Genomic DNA, 13642 nt, shown 5'->3' on the forward strand with positions numbered 1-13642 from the left:
CAAAGCCCTGCATTCAACCTATGAATTATACCAAGTTACAGTGCAACTCTCACACCACTGCGTAAGGAAACCCAGCCTTGCCAAACCCAGAGAGGCTGTATTCAGCACTTCACGAACAGCAGGAGGACGTCAATATGTACCAGTATTAAACTTTATTCTTTTTGTGAATAGCCCAGTTGAGTAAAAAAAAAAAAAAAAAAGAAAAGAAAAAGAAAAACAGAAGTAAAACTTAGCATTTTTTAAAAACATGAGTCAGTTCATTGACCATGGGTGAGATGGTAGCTTGTTGCAGATGAGTTGTTCAGTGATAGTCGGTCCTTTGATGATAAAAATACTAGCTAGCTCATCACCATCCCATGAAAAGAGCTAAAGAGGGAGGACATAAATTATATTCTACATGATTTCACTTAGGTGAGACAAAGAAATTACACAATGCCCAGTAGCCAGAAATACCTAAGAAACAAAGAAATAGCTCCTAAATCCCATGACATCTGGAAACTCATGCATTAACAGCCTCAGACGTTTGACTGCTTTTCTAAGCACTTGACTGAATTGGATGCTGTTGAGTAGTAGCAGCCAAAAGCTCCCATTGCCACAACTCAAAGGGGGCTTTGGTTATACTAGAGTAGGAGACAGGCCTAGGGCAGGCCTAGGGAAATTGAGAATTAAGGGCCTTTGTAATCAATCTAGCCTCAAATTCAAATTGCCCTTTAGTTTTAAATTTTGTTTCTGACCTATTAAATTTATAAGACATTGTGCTAGGTGACGAAAGGACTATGTGAGCTGGTCCTTCCCCTCTCAAAACTTGCAGTCAAGCTGTGGAAACAAGGCTCATACCCAATAGATAGGCTACAAGTGTCCATATGTAACAATATACATACAGTAATTAATAGCCACATTTAATGTGCCAGTCACTGTGCTAACTAACCACTGAAAGGGTTTTGTCAATAAATTCTAACAGAAGCCTTCTACCTGAGGCATTACTATTGCTCTTCTCATTATACAATTAAAGAAACAGTCTAGGGGAGATTAAGAAAACTGCCTTAGGCCGGGCACAGAGGGAGGCAGACGCAGGCAGATCACTTGAGCCCAGGAATTTGAGACTAGCTTTGGCAACATTGCAAGATCCTGTTTCTATAAAAATTTTAAAAATTAGCCTGGAGTGGTGGTACATGCTTGTAGTCCCAGCACTCAGGAGGATGAGGTAGGAGGATTGCCTGAGCCCAGGGAGGTCCAGGCTGCCATGAACTGGGATTGCACCACTGCACTCTAGCCTGGGTTTTGGAGTAAAACTCTGTTTTTAGGCTGGGCGTGGTGGCTCAAGCCTGTAATCCCAGCACTCTGGGAGGCCGAGGCGGGTGGATCACGAGGTCAAGAGATCGAGACCATCCTGGTCAACATGGTGAAACCCCGTCTCTACTAAAAATACAAAAAATTAGCTGGGCATGGTGGCGCGTGCCTGTAATCCCAGCTACTCAGGAGGCTGAGGCAGGAGAATTGCCTGAACCCAGGAGGCAGAGGTTGCGGTGAGCCGAGATCGCGCCATTGCACTCCAGCCTGGGTAACAGGAGCGAAACTCCGTCTCAAAAAAAAAAAAAAAAAAAAAAAAAAAAACTCTGTTTTTAAAAAAAGGAAAGAAAAGCCGGGCGCGGTGGCTCAAGCCTATAATCCCAGCACTTTGGGAGGCCAAGGCGGGTGGATCACAAGGTCAAGAGATCGAGACCATCCTGGTCAACATGGTGAAACCCCGTCTCTACTAAAAATACAAAAAATTAGTTGGGCATGGTGGCGCGTGCCTGTAATCCCAGCTACTCAGGAGGTTGAGGCAGGAGAATTGCCTGAACCCAGGAGGCAGAGGTTGCGGTGAGCCGAGATCGCGCCATTGCACTCTAGCCTGGGTAACAAGAGCGAAACTCCGTCTCAAAAAAAAAAAAAGGGAAAGAAAAAAAAGGAAACCTACCCTAGAGCTGCAGTTAATAAATTGAAAACCCAGGACTGGAACCCAAGCAGTCTGGTTCCAGAGCCAAGACTCTTCGTCAGGAGACTGATGATTTAATTATTGTGTTATTAACATGGACATACAGATCTAACTTATAGTCACGTTTTATATTATGGTGCTAACTCATTCTCTAATTGTTTATTGAGACAAGATCTCACTCTGCGCCCTAGGCTGTGGAGTGAAGTAGTGCAATCATAGCTCACTGCAGCATCTACCTACCGGGCTCAAGCAATCCTCCCATCCCAGCCTCCCAAGTAGCTGGGACCACAGGCACATGCCACCACACCCAGCTATTTTTTTTTTTTTTTTTTTTTGTAAAGATGGGGGTCTCATTATATTGCCCAGTCTGGTCTCAAACTCCTAGGCTCAAGAGATCCTACTGCCTTAGATTCCCAAAGCGTTGGGATAATAGGCATAAGCCACTGAACTCAGCTTCCTTTACTAATTTATACCTGGGTTTGTGCAGCTGTAATTCTGGGAAGGGCTGAATAGATTATAGTTTTCACCATTTGCGTTTGTACAAGGAAATTCAATTTACTTCCATAGGAAATTACAAATATAATGCAATGTTTAGTGTTAATTTTTAATTTTAACTTTTAATTTTTTTTTAGAAAGGGTCTTGCTCTGTCACCCAGGCTGGGGTGCAGTGGCACGATCTAGGCTCACTGCAACCTCAGCCTCCTGATTCTTGGCCTCAGCCTCCTGAGTAGCTGGAATTACTGGTGTGTGCCACCACTCCCGGCTAATTTTTGTACTTTTAGTAGAAATGGAGTTTCACCATGTCGGCCAGACTGGTTGTAAACTCCTGGCCTCATGCAATCTGCCCGCCTCAGCCTCCCAAAGCGCTGGGATTACAGGCATGAGCCACTGCACCTAGCCTTAAATTTAATTTCTGTAGAAAAAGCCCAGAAATGATATGAAAAGTGTCACCATTTTCTAATGGATGCATTGTTTGAATAACTAAAGATGCAGATTATAAGTTTTTCTTACCCAAACTCAATTTCCAATATTGCTGCCATTTCATTGAATATGCAAACTTTCGTTTCCTGCCTCAACTCCTATAGAAGTCCAGTAAAACCTCATGCACATCTTATTGTGTGTCACACTTCCAAAGGATTACAGCCATAGAGGTGTGTTATGATTAAGACAACATGTTTAACATGAAATCCAGCTATTCAGAGACAAATCCGTTTCTGTGAAGTTTTGTTAAATCCAGAGTACACTATTTCTGACAATGCCCCTTGTTTGACAGAGATCGCTGTGAAAGAGCACTGTGGCGCTGTGGCTGAAACTACCCCCTTTAATTTGACTTATATTTGCTTAGTTATGGTCAAAAGAAGCCGCAGTTCCAGGAGGATGCATTCTGCAGGAAATACCTAGAGCACTATTAGCTCAAGATGTAGTCAAGTGTAACCACAGTGGTCTACTCTATCAGGAGCTGTCATGCACAGCTGCTCTGGGAATCCAGCTGCCACACTGTTTGACCTCTTTTAAAAAAATTATGATAGCTGGGCACAGTGGCTCACCCCTGTAATCCCAGCACTTTGGGACGCCAAGGCGGGTGGATCACGAGGTCAAGAGATCGAGACCATCCTGGTCAACATGGTGAAACCCTGTCTCTACTAAAAATACAAAAAATTAGCTGGGCATGGTGGCACGTGCCTGTAATCCCAGCTACTCGGGAGGCTGAGGCAGGAGAATTGCCTGAACCCAGGAGGCGGAGGTTGTGGTGAGCCGAGATCGCACCATTGCACTCCAGCCTGGGTAACAAGAGCGAAACTCCATCTCAAAAAAAAAAAAAAAATTATGATAAATCTGCAAAAATAAAAGATTAACCTTAGAAGTGCTCACTCACATATCAGATAATGACAGGTAAAATTCAGGTACTTGTTATTGGTTATAGCCATTTGACCTTAGTCTTAGAAATGCTATTTGAAGTATTTTCACTTTCCCTCTGACTTGCTTGACTTGATAGTGCTTTAGACATTTAAAAATAATGTTAATACATTATAATTTAGTAAAAAACAAAGTGATGGCGTTTCTGTCCATGGTTGAGAGTGAATAGAATTTGCCAAACAAAACTCACCTTGCATATGAAAATATGGATTAAATTAACAAGTAATTGCTCATACTTAACAAAAAGATATCAAGTGCTATTGACCATTCCCAATTATTTCACAGAATATTCTATTGTTTTGTTTCTCCTAAAGAAAAATAATTCAATTCTAAGCTTCCAACTCTTCTGTCTCTTTTAATTTAAGCAAATTAAGCATATCTTGGGAATGGCCCATCTCACCCCATCAAAGAAATTTCCTTTGTAAGCAAGTTTACTAAGTCACTCATCCTTTCCTGATCTTTGATACTGAGCCTACTATAAAAAGGACAATGGATGTTAAATATAACACATGAAGTAGGTTTGTTAGACCTCAGTTTTTTCACCCTCACTATCTTCAACTTTCTGAAGCAGGCAATGTCTTTGCATTCTGAATATGTTAGGGAACATTTGAATCAATAAGACATATTTTTAAACAGAATTGTATCATTGTTTTCCTTGTTGCTATTTACTTTCCAAAACTATTGCAGCACTTTCCTCATCCTCACCCCGAAATCCAGAAAATTAGTAGGTCACTGTATTAGTCCATTTTCATGCTGCTAATAAAGACATACCCGAGACTGGGAAGGAAAAGAGGTTTAATTGGACTTACAGTTCCACATGGCTGGGGAGGCCTCAGAATCACAGTGGGAGGTGAAAGGCACTTCTTACATGGTGATGGCAAGGGAAAATGACGGAGAAGCAAAAGTGGAAACCCCTTATAAACCTATCAGATCTTGAGACACTTAGTCACTATTGTGAGAATAGCACAGGGCCAGGAGCAGTGGCTCATGCCTGTAGTCCCAGCATTTTGGGAGGCCGAGGGAGGCAGATCACCTGAAGTTGGGAGTTCAAAACCATCCTGGCTAATATGGTGAAACCCTATCTCTGCTAAAAATACAAAATTAGCTGAGCATAGTGGCCCAAGCCTGCAATCCCAGCTACTTGGGAGACTGAGGCAGGAGAATGGCTTGAATACAGGAGGCAGAGATTGCAAGGTTGCAGTGAGCCAGGATTGCACCATTGCACTTCAGACTAGGCAACGGTGAGACTCTGTCTCAAAATAAAAAATAAAAATAAAAAACAGCGAAAGAGAAAGAGAAAGCGAATAGCACAGGGAAAACTGGCCCCCATGATTCATTTACCTTCCCCTGGGTCCCTCCTACAACGTGGGAATTCTGGATTCTAGGAGATACAATTCAAGTTGAGAATTGGGCAGGGATACCCCAAACCATTTCAGCCACTTTCATTTTAAAACAGGAAAAAAAGCCTTTTTACCTATGCATCTTTTCTTTGGTAACCACAAGTCAGCTACTGGGTTTGGCTTAGACCTGTGTTGTCTAATATAGTAGACCCAGGTCACATGTGGCTATTTAAATTTAAATACATTAAAATCAAATAAAATTTAAAATTCAATGTCTGAATCATGCTAGCCACACTTTTTTTTTTTTTTTTTTTTTTTTTGAGACGGAGTTTCACTCTTGTTACCCAGGCTGGATTGCAATGGCTCGATCTCAGCTCACTGCAACCTCCGCCTCCTGGGTTCAAGCAATTCTCCTGCCTCAGCCTCCTGAGTAGCTGGGACTACAGGCATGCGCCACCATGCCCAGCTAATTTTTGTATTTTTAGTAGAGACGGGGTTTCACCATGTTGACCAGGATGGTCTCGATCTCTTGACCTCGTGATCCACCCGCCTCGGCCTCCCAAAGTGCTGGGATTGCAGGCATGAGCCACCGTGCCCGGCTGCTAGCCACACTTTTAAGTGATCTATAGCCACATAAAAGTGGCTACCTCATTGCACAGGATTGGACTAAACTGTAACTCATTCATCTTTGTGTCTTCAGCACCTAGAACGTTGCCTGCCTAGATGTTTGTTGATCTAAATTAAGCTTCTCTTTCTCTGACTCAGGAAAAAAAAGCACATGAAATAAAGCATGTCAGCTTTACAAATTACATCTATGAAGATTTCTCAAAAGACTGATCTGTAATATGATTTGCTCCTCACCCATATTTGAAATGAAATTACTTTAAAAATATAATTCCAGCCAGGCGTGGTGGCTCATGCCCGTAATCCAAGCACTTTGGAGGCCAAGGCGGGTGGATCACCTGAGGTCGGGAGTTCAAGACCAGCCTGACCAACATGGTAAGACAGCATCTAAAAAAAAAAAAAAAATATATATATATATATATATATATATATATATATGTATGTATATATATATATATATATAATTCCATTTTTATACATATTTTATATATACATATATATAATTCCATTTTTCAAATAACTACATAGGTATGTCTCATTTTGTGTACTGGATGTATCAAAATGCATATGACTTAAATTTATAAATCAGCCAGTTATAATAAATGTGAGACAGGCATTTTAACAAAAAAGTTTTCTATTGTGAATATTTTCACAAGTGAAATTCCTTTACAAAGTGAGCAATTGCTCTCTGATTTATCTGTAAGCACATCATTATATAAAAATCAGAATTTGGGCAGGAGGAGAGAGAGCATTCGGATAAATAGCTAATGCACGCGGGGCTCAATGCCTAGGTGATGGCTTGATAGGTGCAGCAGACTATCATGGCACATGTTTACTTATGTAACAAACCTGCATGTCCTGCACATGTATCCCAGAGCTTAAAGTTAAAATAAAACTTCAAAAAATAAGAATTTGCCCTTAATTGAGGAATTAGGCAAACAAAAAATAGTTTTATTTGAATGTGCTATTGTAACCATCTGATGTAGAAAACTTTAGAGAATAAAGTTACTGTTACTACTAACTACAAATAAATAACCAGCACTGCACAGCACTTTACTATGTACAAAGCAGTGTCACATATATTGCTTAATTTGATTCTTAGAGAAACTGTATAAGGTAACAGGGAAGGTCCTTATTGTCTCCATTTGGCAGGTGAAGTTCAGAAAGACTAATCTTTTGTCACTAAATTCCCTTCTTCTTTTCACTGTACCAGTAAGGACATATGGATTATCTATGGTAACTACATTGGAATTGGAACTTTTAATTTTTCTGCTTTATTTAGACAGAAAAACTTTCCTAGAAATATAACCTTCTTTTTTTTTTTTTGAGACCAAGTCTTGCTTTGTTGCCCAGGCTGCAGTGCACTGGCATAATCTCGGCTCACTGCAACCTCCGCCTCTTGGGTTCAAGTGATTTTCATGCCTTAGCCAACCAAGTAGCTGGGACTATAGGTACCCACCACCACATCCAGCTAATATTTGTATTTGTAGTAGAGATGGGGTTTCACCATGCAGGCCAGGCTGGTGGTCTTGACGTCCTGACCTCAAGTGATCTGCCCACCTCTGCCTCCCAAAGTGCTGGGATTACAGACGTGAGCCACCATGCCTGGCCCTAGAAATATAATTTTTTAAGTAACCTATAATTTGTGTGAACTAAAACTATTGTTTATAACTCTGGAAAAAATACAACTCATCAACTATTTATAAGAAGCCCCTCAATCAATATGTGCTAAAAGTTCACCGAATACATGAGTGATCCTGAAAACAAATAGAGCAGACTATTATCAGTCAAAGTTCAGTTGCAAAGAACAGAATCCAGTCTGGTCTAAGCTAGAAGTATTAAAGCACTTAAAGAACTGAAACTACTAATGGAGTGACTCACAAAACCATAACTCAGAATTGGGAAACCAAAAGAGCTCTGCTCTTCCTCATTGTGAAGGTGACTGCTCCAGCACTACGCCATCATACCACAGTCTGGAAGCCATTGTGATCAGGAAGCTCCCACTTCCATGGCCAGCTCCAGAATCACACCATACCAACTATAATCTGCATTGGCAAAGTAGATGCACCACCCCATGTTTCCCGATATTCAGGAAATCAATGAGTGAATACTGGAACCTCCAGAATCATTGTCACAGAAGAAAATAATGCACCCAAAGCCAAGCCTAGAAGCAGCAACAGGCTTCCAGATCTTACATTGAGGCATCTGATTGTTGAAACTTAAGTACTTATGTAGTAATAGGTGCAAGAGAGTCTAGAGATGTAACATTTGGCTAACTAGTCTCTGTAAGGGACTTGGCCAATTGGTCAACATGCATGCTCTTTTTAGAATCTTTTATTAGTAGCAGAAATTGAAAAAAAAATTCTTGCAACAAATTAAGAGAACTAAAGATAGCAATAATCAATTATCATATTAACCAAATCAACTCTTAGTATTAGGATTTATTATAAGACTTCAGTGAGAAGAACAAAGTACCAATGCATCATTTTATCTCAGTCTGAAAGCAAAGTCTCTAAGATGGCTTCAGCTATTCTGCAACTGGCACCAAAATGACCACAGGAAGGGAGAAGAGAGAAAGCTAACCTGCTTGATTGTTTCCACAGAACAATGTTTTTTTACAGAAAAATAAGTGAAATTTACAAAAATGATTCTTAGAAATGCTTCTGCATGAATACTAATGTGTATATCTGCAATTTAGGCATAATTTTTGGTGGTTTTGTTTTTGTTTTTTGAGATGGAGTCTTCACTCTGTTGCCCAGGCTGGAGTGAAGTGGCCCAATCTCAGCACAACCGCAACCTCCATCTCCCAGGTTGAAGCAATTCTCCTGCCTCAGCCTCCTGATTGCTTCAGCAGTTCACCCACCTTGGCCTCCCAAAGTGCTGGGATTACAAGCATGAGCCACCACGCCCAACCCATAATTTTTGTTTTTAGTCCTGTAGACAGACAAAACTCAAGTCCTTTTAAACTAGGGAAGGCGATAGTTCTACCTAGTCAGACTGAGTTATTTTCACAAGCAGCAGCATTTCCACCCCGTCATCCAGCATTAGAGGTGGGGCATTAGAGGGAAATAATTATTGGGTGAGAAAAGAAGAGAGAGAATTTTGTAGCCACAGCCTTATGTGGTGAGGGATTCTATGAGCACTGTGGTGTGGCATTCCGAATGGTTGGGACACCACAAAAGCACTGTGTGGTGTTGTGGCCTTCCTGGGGAAAGAAGACACCAGAAGAAGAAAAATAAGTGAAGAAAGCTGAAATCACCAAAAACGAACTTCATCTACTTCACAACTGTAAAACATTAACTCTGCCCAGTGTTGTAGTGGAGAAGGATGATTGCCTAAAGGACCTCCAGATTATCAAACCCCAGTCTTTGAGATTCAAATATAAGGAAGAGAACAATGGGTCAAACAGACAAATGATCTAGAAATTAAACATATTAGAGCATCAGGCTTCTATCTATTGCTATTCATTTACTTCCTGGCATTTTGGAGAGGTCTTTGGAGGCAGCTGTGACACTCCAGGCATCAAAGTTCAATACTGGGGCAGATTCAATGATTCATAATCCCAGTGACATCCTTGACACATTGTGAAAGAATTGTTTCTCTTTCTTAGAGACCCACAACTACAAAATCAGTTCCCTCATGCCCCAACCTCCTACCCTCACCAGCAGTAATAGAGTTTTCAGCTGGGCATTTGACCACACAGAGGCTACATCTCCCAGCCTTCCTTGCAGCTAGGTGTGGTTATGTGACAAAGTTCTTGCCAATGGAATATGAACAGAAATGGTGGGTATATCTTTTGCATCACTTGCTTCAAAAGTATTGTTTGCCCTCCGCATCCTCTCTTTCTCCTTCCCATGTGCAGGAGTATAGAGGTGCCAGTGAATTAGCTTCCACCATACACAATGCTATAAGGAATGGCAGAGAAGCAGGATGGAAGGCACACACACCTGGAGGATTTGTACTGAGTAGAGCCACCCCAACCTTGACCTCACACTTCCAGACTGTTATTCGAGAGAGAGATAAACTGCTGTTATTTTGGGATCTGTGGATATGGCCATCTTTAGCCTGTACATCTAGTAAGTCTACAGAGCGAGAAACTGGATGGATTGCTGGAAACTATAGCTTTATTTTCTTTAGATTGTATTTTGACACTTTCAAGTTTTGTGCTACATGCACTTTTCTGTTGTTGGTTTTTGGTTTTTTGTTTTTTGTTTTGAGACAGAGTCCTGTTCTGTCGCCAGGCTGGAGTGCAATGGTAGAATCTCGGCTCACTGCAACCTCTGCCTCCCGACTTCAAGTAGTTCTCCTGTCTCAGTCTCCCGAGTAGCTGAGATTACAGGCACCTGCAAAGACACCCGCTAATTTTTTTGTATTTTTAGTAGAGATAGGTTTTGCCATGTTGGCCAGGCTGGTCTCGAACTCCTGACCTCAGGTAATCCACCTGCCTTGGCCTCCCAAAGTATTGGGATTACAGGCATGAACCACTGCGCCTGGCCTATTCTCTGGTCTTTAAAAATCCATCAATCCCTTAATTTGTTAATGTCTTTGTATCCCTGTTAAATAAAAAACAATGTTATCTTCCTAGAGAGTGTTTTTTTCTGTCCCCAGACTTTTTCTTTTCTTTTCTTTTCTTTTCTTTTCTTTTCTTTTCTTTTCTTTTGAGACGGAGTCTCCCTGTGTTGCCCAGGCTGGAGTGCAGTGGCACAATCTTGGCTCACTGCAGCCTCTGCCTCCCAGGTTCAAGTGATTCTCCTGCCTCAGCCTCCAGAGTAGCTGGGATTACAGGCGCCCGCCACCATGCATAGCTAATTTTTGTATTTTTAGTAGAAGCAGGGTTTTACCATGTTGGCCAGTCTGGTCTTGAACTCCTGACCTCAGGTGATCCACCCATGTCAGCCTTCCAAAGTGTTGAGATTACAGGCATGCACCACCGTGCTCAGCCCAGACTTTTGATATCTTGGCTTCAACCACTGACATTAGCAAATATTTCTAGCAGAGTCTGAAAGCAAAAGCAACAGTCTTTAAATCATTAAGTATAATGATGACTATAAGAACTAATTGAAACATGATGATTTTCATGTGTTTCAGAAACCATCTCTATAAACTTTATAAAATTAATCAGGAAAGAAGGGAGGGGAAGAAACAAAAGTAAACCAAGCTCACAGCCCATTCAGCATTGATCACGAGGCTAGCTGCTCTCTGACTGCTTCCTCATGGTTGCTTGGTGCCTATTGCCTCAGAATCACATAGACCCTGTTACAAGGTTTCAGTTCCCCTTAACTCCTCTATAGATAACAACTGGAACATTATAAAATGTTTAGTTTTACATTTAAGATATTTTTTCAGGTCCCACATATCAACAGAACTGCTGACATCAGCTGGTCTGAAGAAACCCCCCAGAGCTCCCTCACCAAAGAATGCAGTTTTTACATCCTGATAATTTCATTCCTCTTACCCTAACCAATTGACAACTCCAATTTTCCAACCCCTCAGCCTCCATGATTCCGCTAAAATCCCCAGCCCAGAACTCCTGAGAAGGATAGATTCAAAGGTCTCTTCCCATTTCCTCACTCAGCGCCCTGTGGTCATTAAACCCTCTGCTGCAAATCTTGCTGTTTCAGTGTAACTGGTCTGTTACTGTGCAGTGGGCATACAAAGCTGTTGGTCCTACAACATTTCCACAAAACGTAATAATTGTGTGGGAACACACTGCTTCCTCTGCTGTCATCTGCCCCAATAAAGTCGGCTACATTCAGTCACTTTTTGTGTTACCACTTCCACATTCAAATAACATTTATAATAAACATTTTCAGCCTGACCCTGTGGCAGGCCCAGATAAAAGAATAAATAAGACACAGTCCCAAACCCCTCTGGGTCCATTCCAATAACTCATATATTAAAGAAAGCTAAGGTAGATGGTTATATCTTTTTTTCCTCCTCAGACTTAATGTGAGATTTCAAACACAGTGGGTAACACAAATGAGGGTAAAGAGATATCCTCTCTGCAATGTGAAATCACATCATTACTCAAAAGCTAAAACCATCAGCCAGAATCCTCCCCTAGTGCCATTACTTCCCACTTACAGAACAATAGCATTAGAAGTTGTAGTCAAAGGCAGACTCTCACTGACAAACTGTTTTTTTTTTTTTAAACAGACCCAAAATGTTAAGATTTTATTTACAAAGCTTTTTTGTTGTACAGCAAGTAAAAATGCTGTTACAGTCTCGGTGTAACTGGTAGCCACAGACGGTTGACTCGCCAATCACAGCTATCCACGCTACAGCAAGAGTCTTACACAAAAACCTAACAATGCTTACAATGTTGTTGGGGTGAAGTCCACAAGCTTGGTGGTAGATTACCAAGAGGGACTACGTGGAAGGAAGGCGGAATGTCACAGGAACTATTCTTCGGCTCTTTGGGTGGGCGGGTGTCCTGGGGTTTGTATCACAGCTACATTTTTTTTTTTTTCCCAACAGCTACCAAATCCATGAGCAGTCCAAACAATACTGAACAGTTCTGTTTCTGCAGGTCATCTGGGGTCTTAATCATCTTCTCCTTCATCATCTGTTTCTCTCTTCCTCTTTTCACCTTTACCACCTTCTCCCTCCTCTTCATCCTCATCCTCATCTTCATCTTCTTCATCAAGTCCAAATTCTTCTTCCTCCTCACTGACTTCATCTTCGTCATCATCCCCTTCTACATCTTCGTCTTCATCATCTTCTTCATGAAACTCCTCTTCTTCACCATCCTCATCCTCCTCATCTTCCTCATCATCTCCTTCTTCCTCCTCCTCCTCTTCATCCACACCATCCACCTCGGCATCTGAGTCAGGTGCTTCCTGGTCCTCTCGGTCATAGCCATCCAAGTAGGTGAGCTGGGGCAGGAGCTTGAAGACACTCTCTCGGTAGTCATTCAGGTTAGTAACCTCACAGTTAAAGAGGTCCAGGCTTTTCAGACATTCTAACTTTTTCAAAGGTTCCAAGGTGCTGATATCTTTCAGTTTATTTCCACTTAAGTTTAGATGTGTGAGATTTGGAAGTTTTTCAGCTAACATGTCCAGACCTCCGAAGATTCTATTTTCACTGAGTTCAAGCTTTTTCAATGTAGGCAGCTTGGGGAGATTTGAAACTGAAATCAAGCCTACATTTATTAAACTGAGGAACTCTAAGTTCACAAATTCAGCTGTTAAGCCCTCAATTTTTCCATCATTTGATTTGCAATTGTCCAAGACAAGTTCTCGAACTGCTGCCGGGGTCCGGTTCCTCAGCTCCAGGTGGATCCTCCTCTTCATGTCCATGTTCCCCTCTTCCCCCCTCTTCAAACTTAACTTTCCGCGGCGGGGGCGGAGGGGGGAGAGGCGTCCCGGCCTGCGCAGCGAGGGCCGTCGGAAGGGTTTGCTCGCGGCGGAGGCCGGCGGCGCGGTCCTGGGCGGCTGGCGGCGTGCGGGCAGGCGAGCGGAGCCCCCGGAGCCAAGTTACTCACGGGAGCGGAGAGAAACCATGGAGGGAAAAAAAGGATAAACTGTTAATAACAAATGTGTTTTATCAAAATTAATAAGACCCTCATTCCAGGTATAAGAGCCATAAAAATAATACCCTTTATTGAAGTAATTTTACTCAGGAAAATTAAAGTTTAGTCCAAACCACTATGGAAGTCATATGCATAGAGATATTCACAATATTGTCTATGACATCTAATAGTTAAGAAATCATTAGATAAATTATGATTGTCAACTAGTTATACTGAGGGATAATTATAAGACTCTCATGACAATAAGAAATG

At 41.7% G+C, this 13642-nt stretch overlaps 1 protein-coding gene across 1 annotated transcript; it reads right to left on the reverse strand.

The window, feature by feature from the left end:
• Nucleotides 1–12008: 12008 nt before the first annotated feature.
• On the reverse strand, nt 12009–13371 carry LOC101047562 (acidic leucine-rich nuclear phosphoprotein 32 family member D). Its single transcript, XM_003926796.4, has one exon. The coding sequence runs from the start codon at nt 13155–13157 to the stop codon at nt 12402–12404; it is 756 nt and encodes a 251-aa protein (XP_003926845.1). The 5' UTR covers nt 13158–13371; the 3' UTR covers nt 12009–12401.
• Between the last annotated feature and the right edge of the window lie 271 nt (nt 13372–13642).

Source organism: Saimiri boliviensis, chromosome 1 (genome assembly GCF_048565385.1).
Source record: "Saimiri boliviensis isolate mSaiBol1 chromosome 1, mSaiBol1.pri, whole genome shotgun sequence".
Classification (NCBI taxonomy): Eukaryota; Metazoa; Chordata; class Mammalia; order Primates; family Cebidae; genus Saimiri; species Saimiri boliviensis.

Excerpts from the sequence above, each read along its gene's own strand:
- LOC101047562 (XM_003926796.4), bottom strand. The coding sequence starts at position 13,157 with ATGGACATGAAGAGGAGGATCCACCTGGAGCTGAGGAACCGGACCCCG.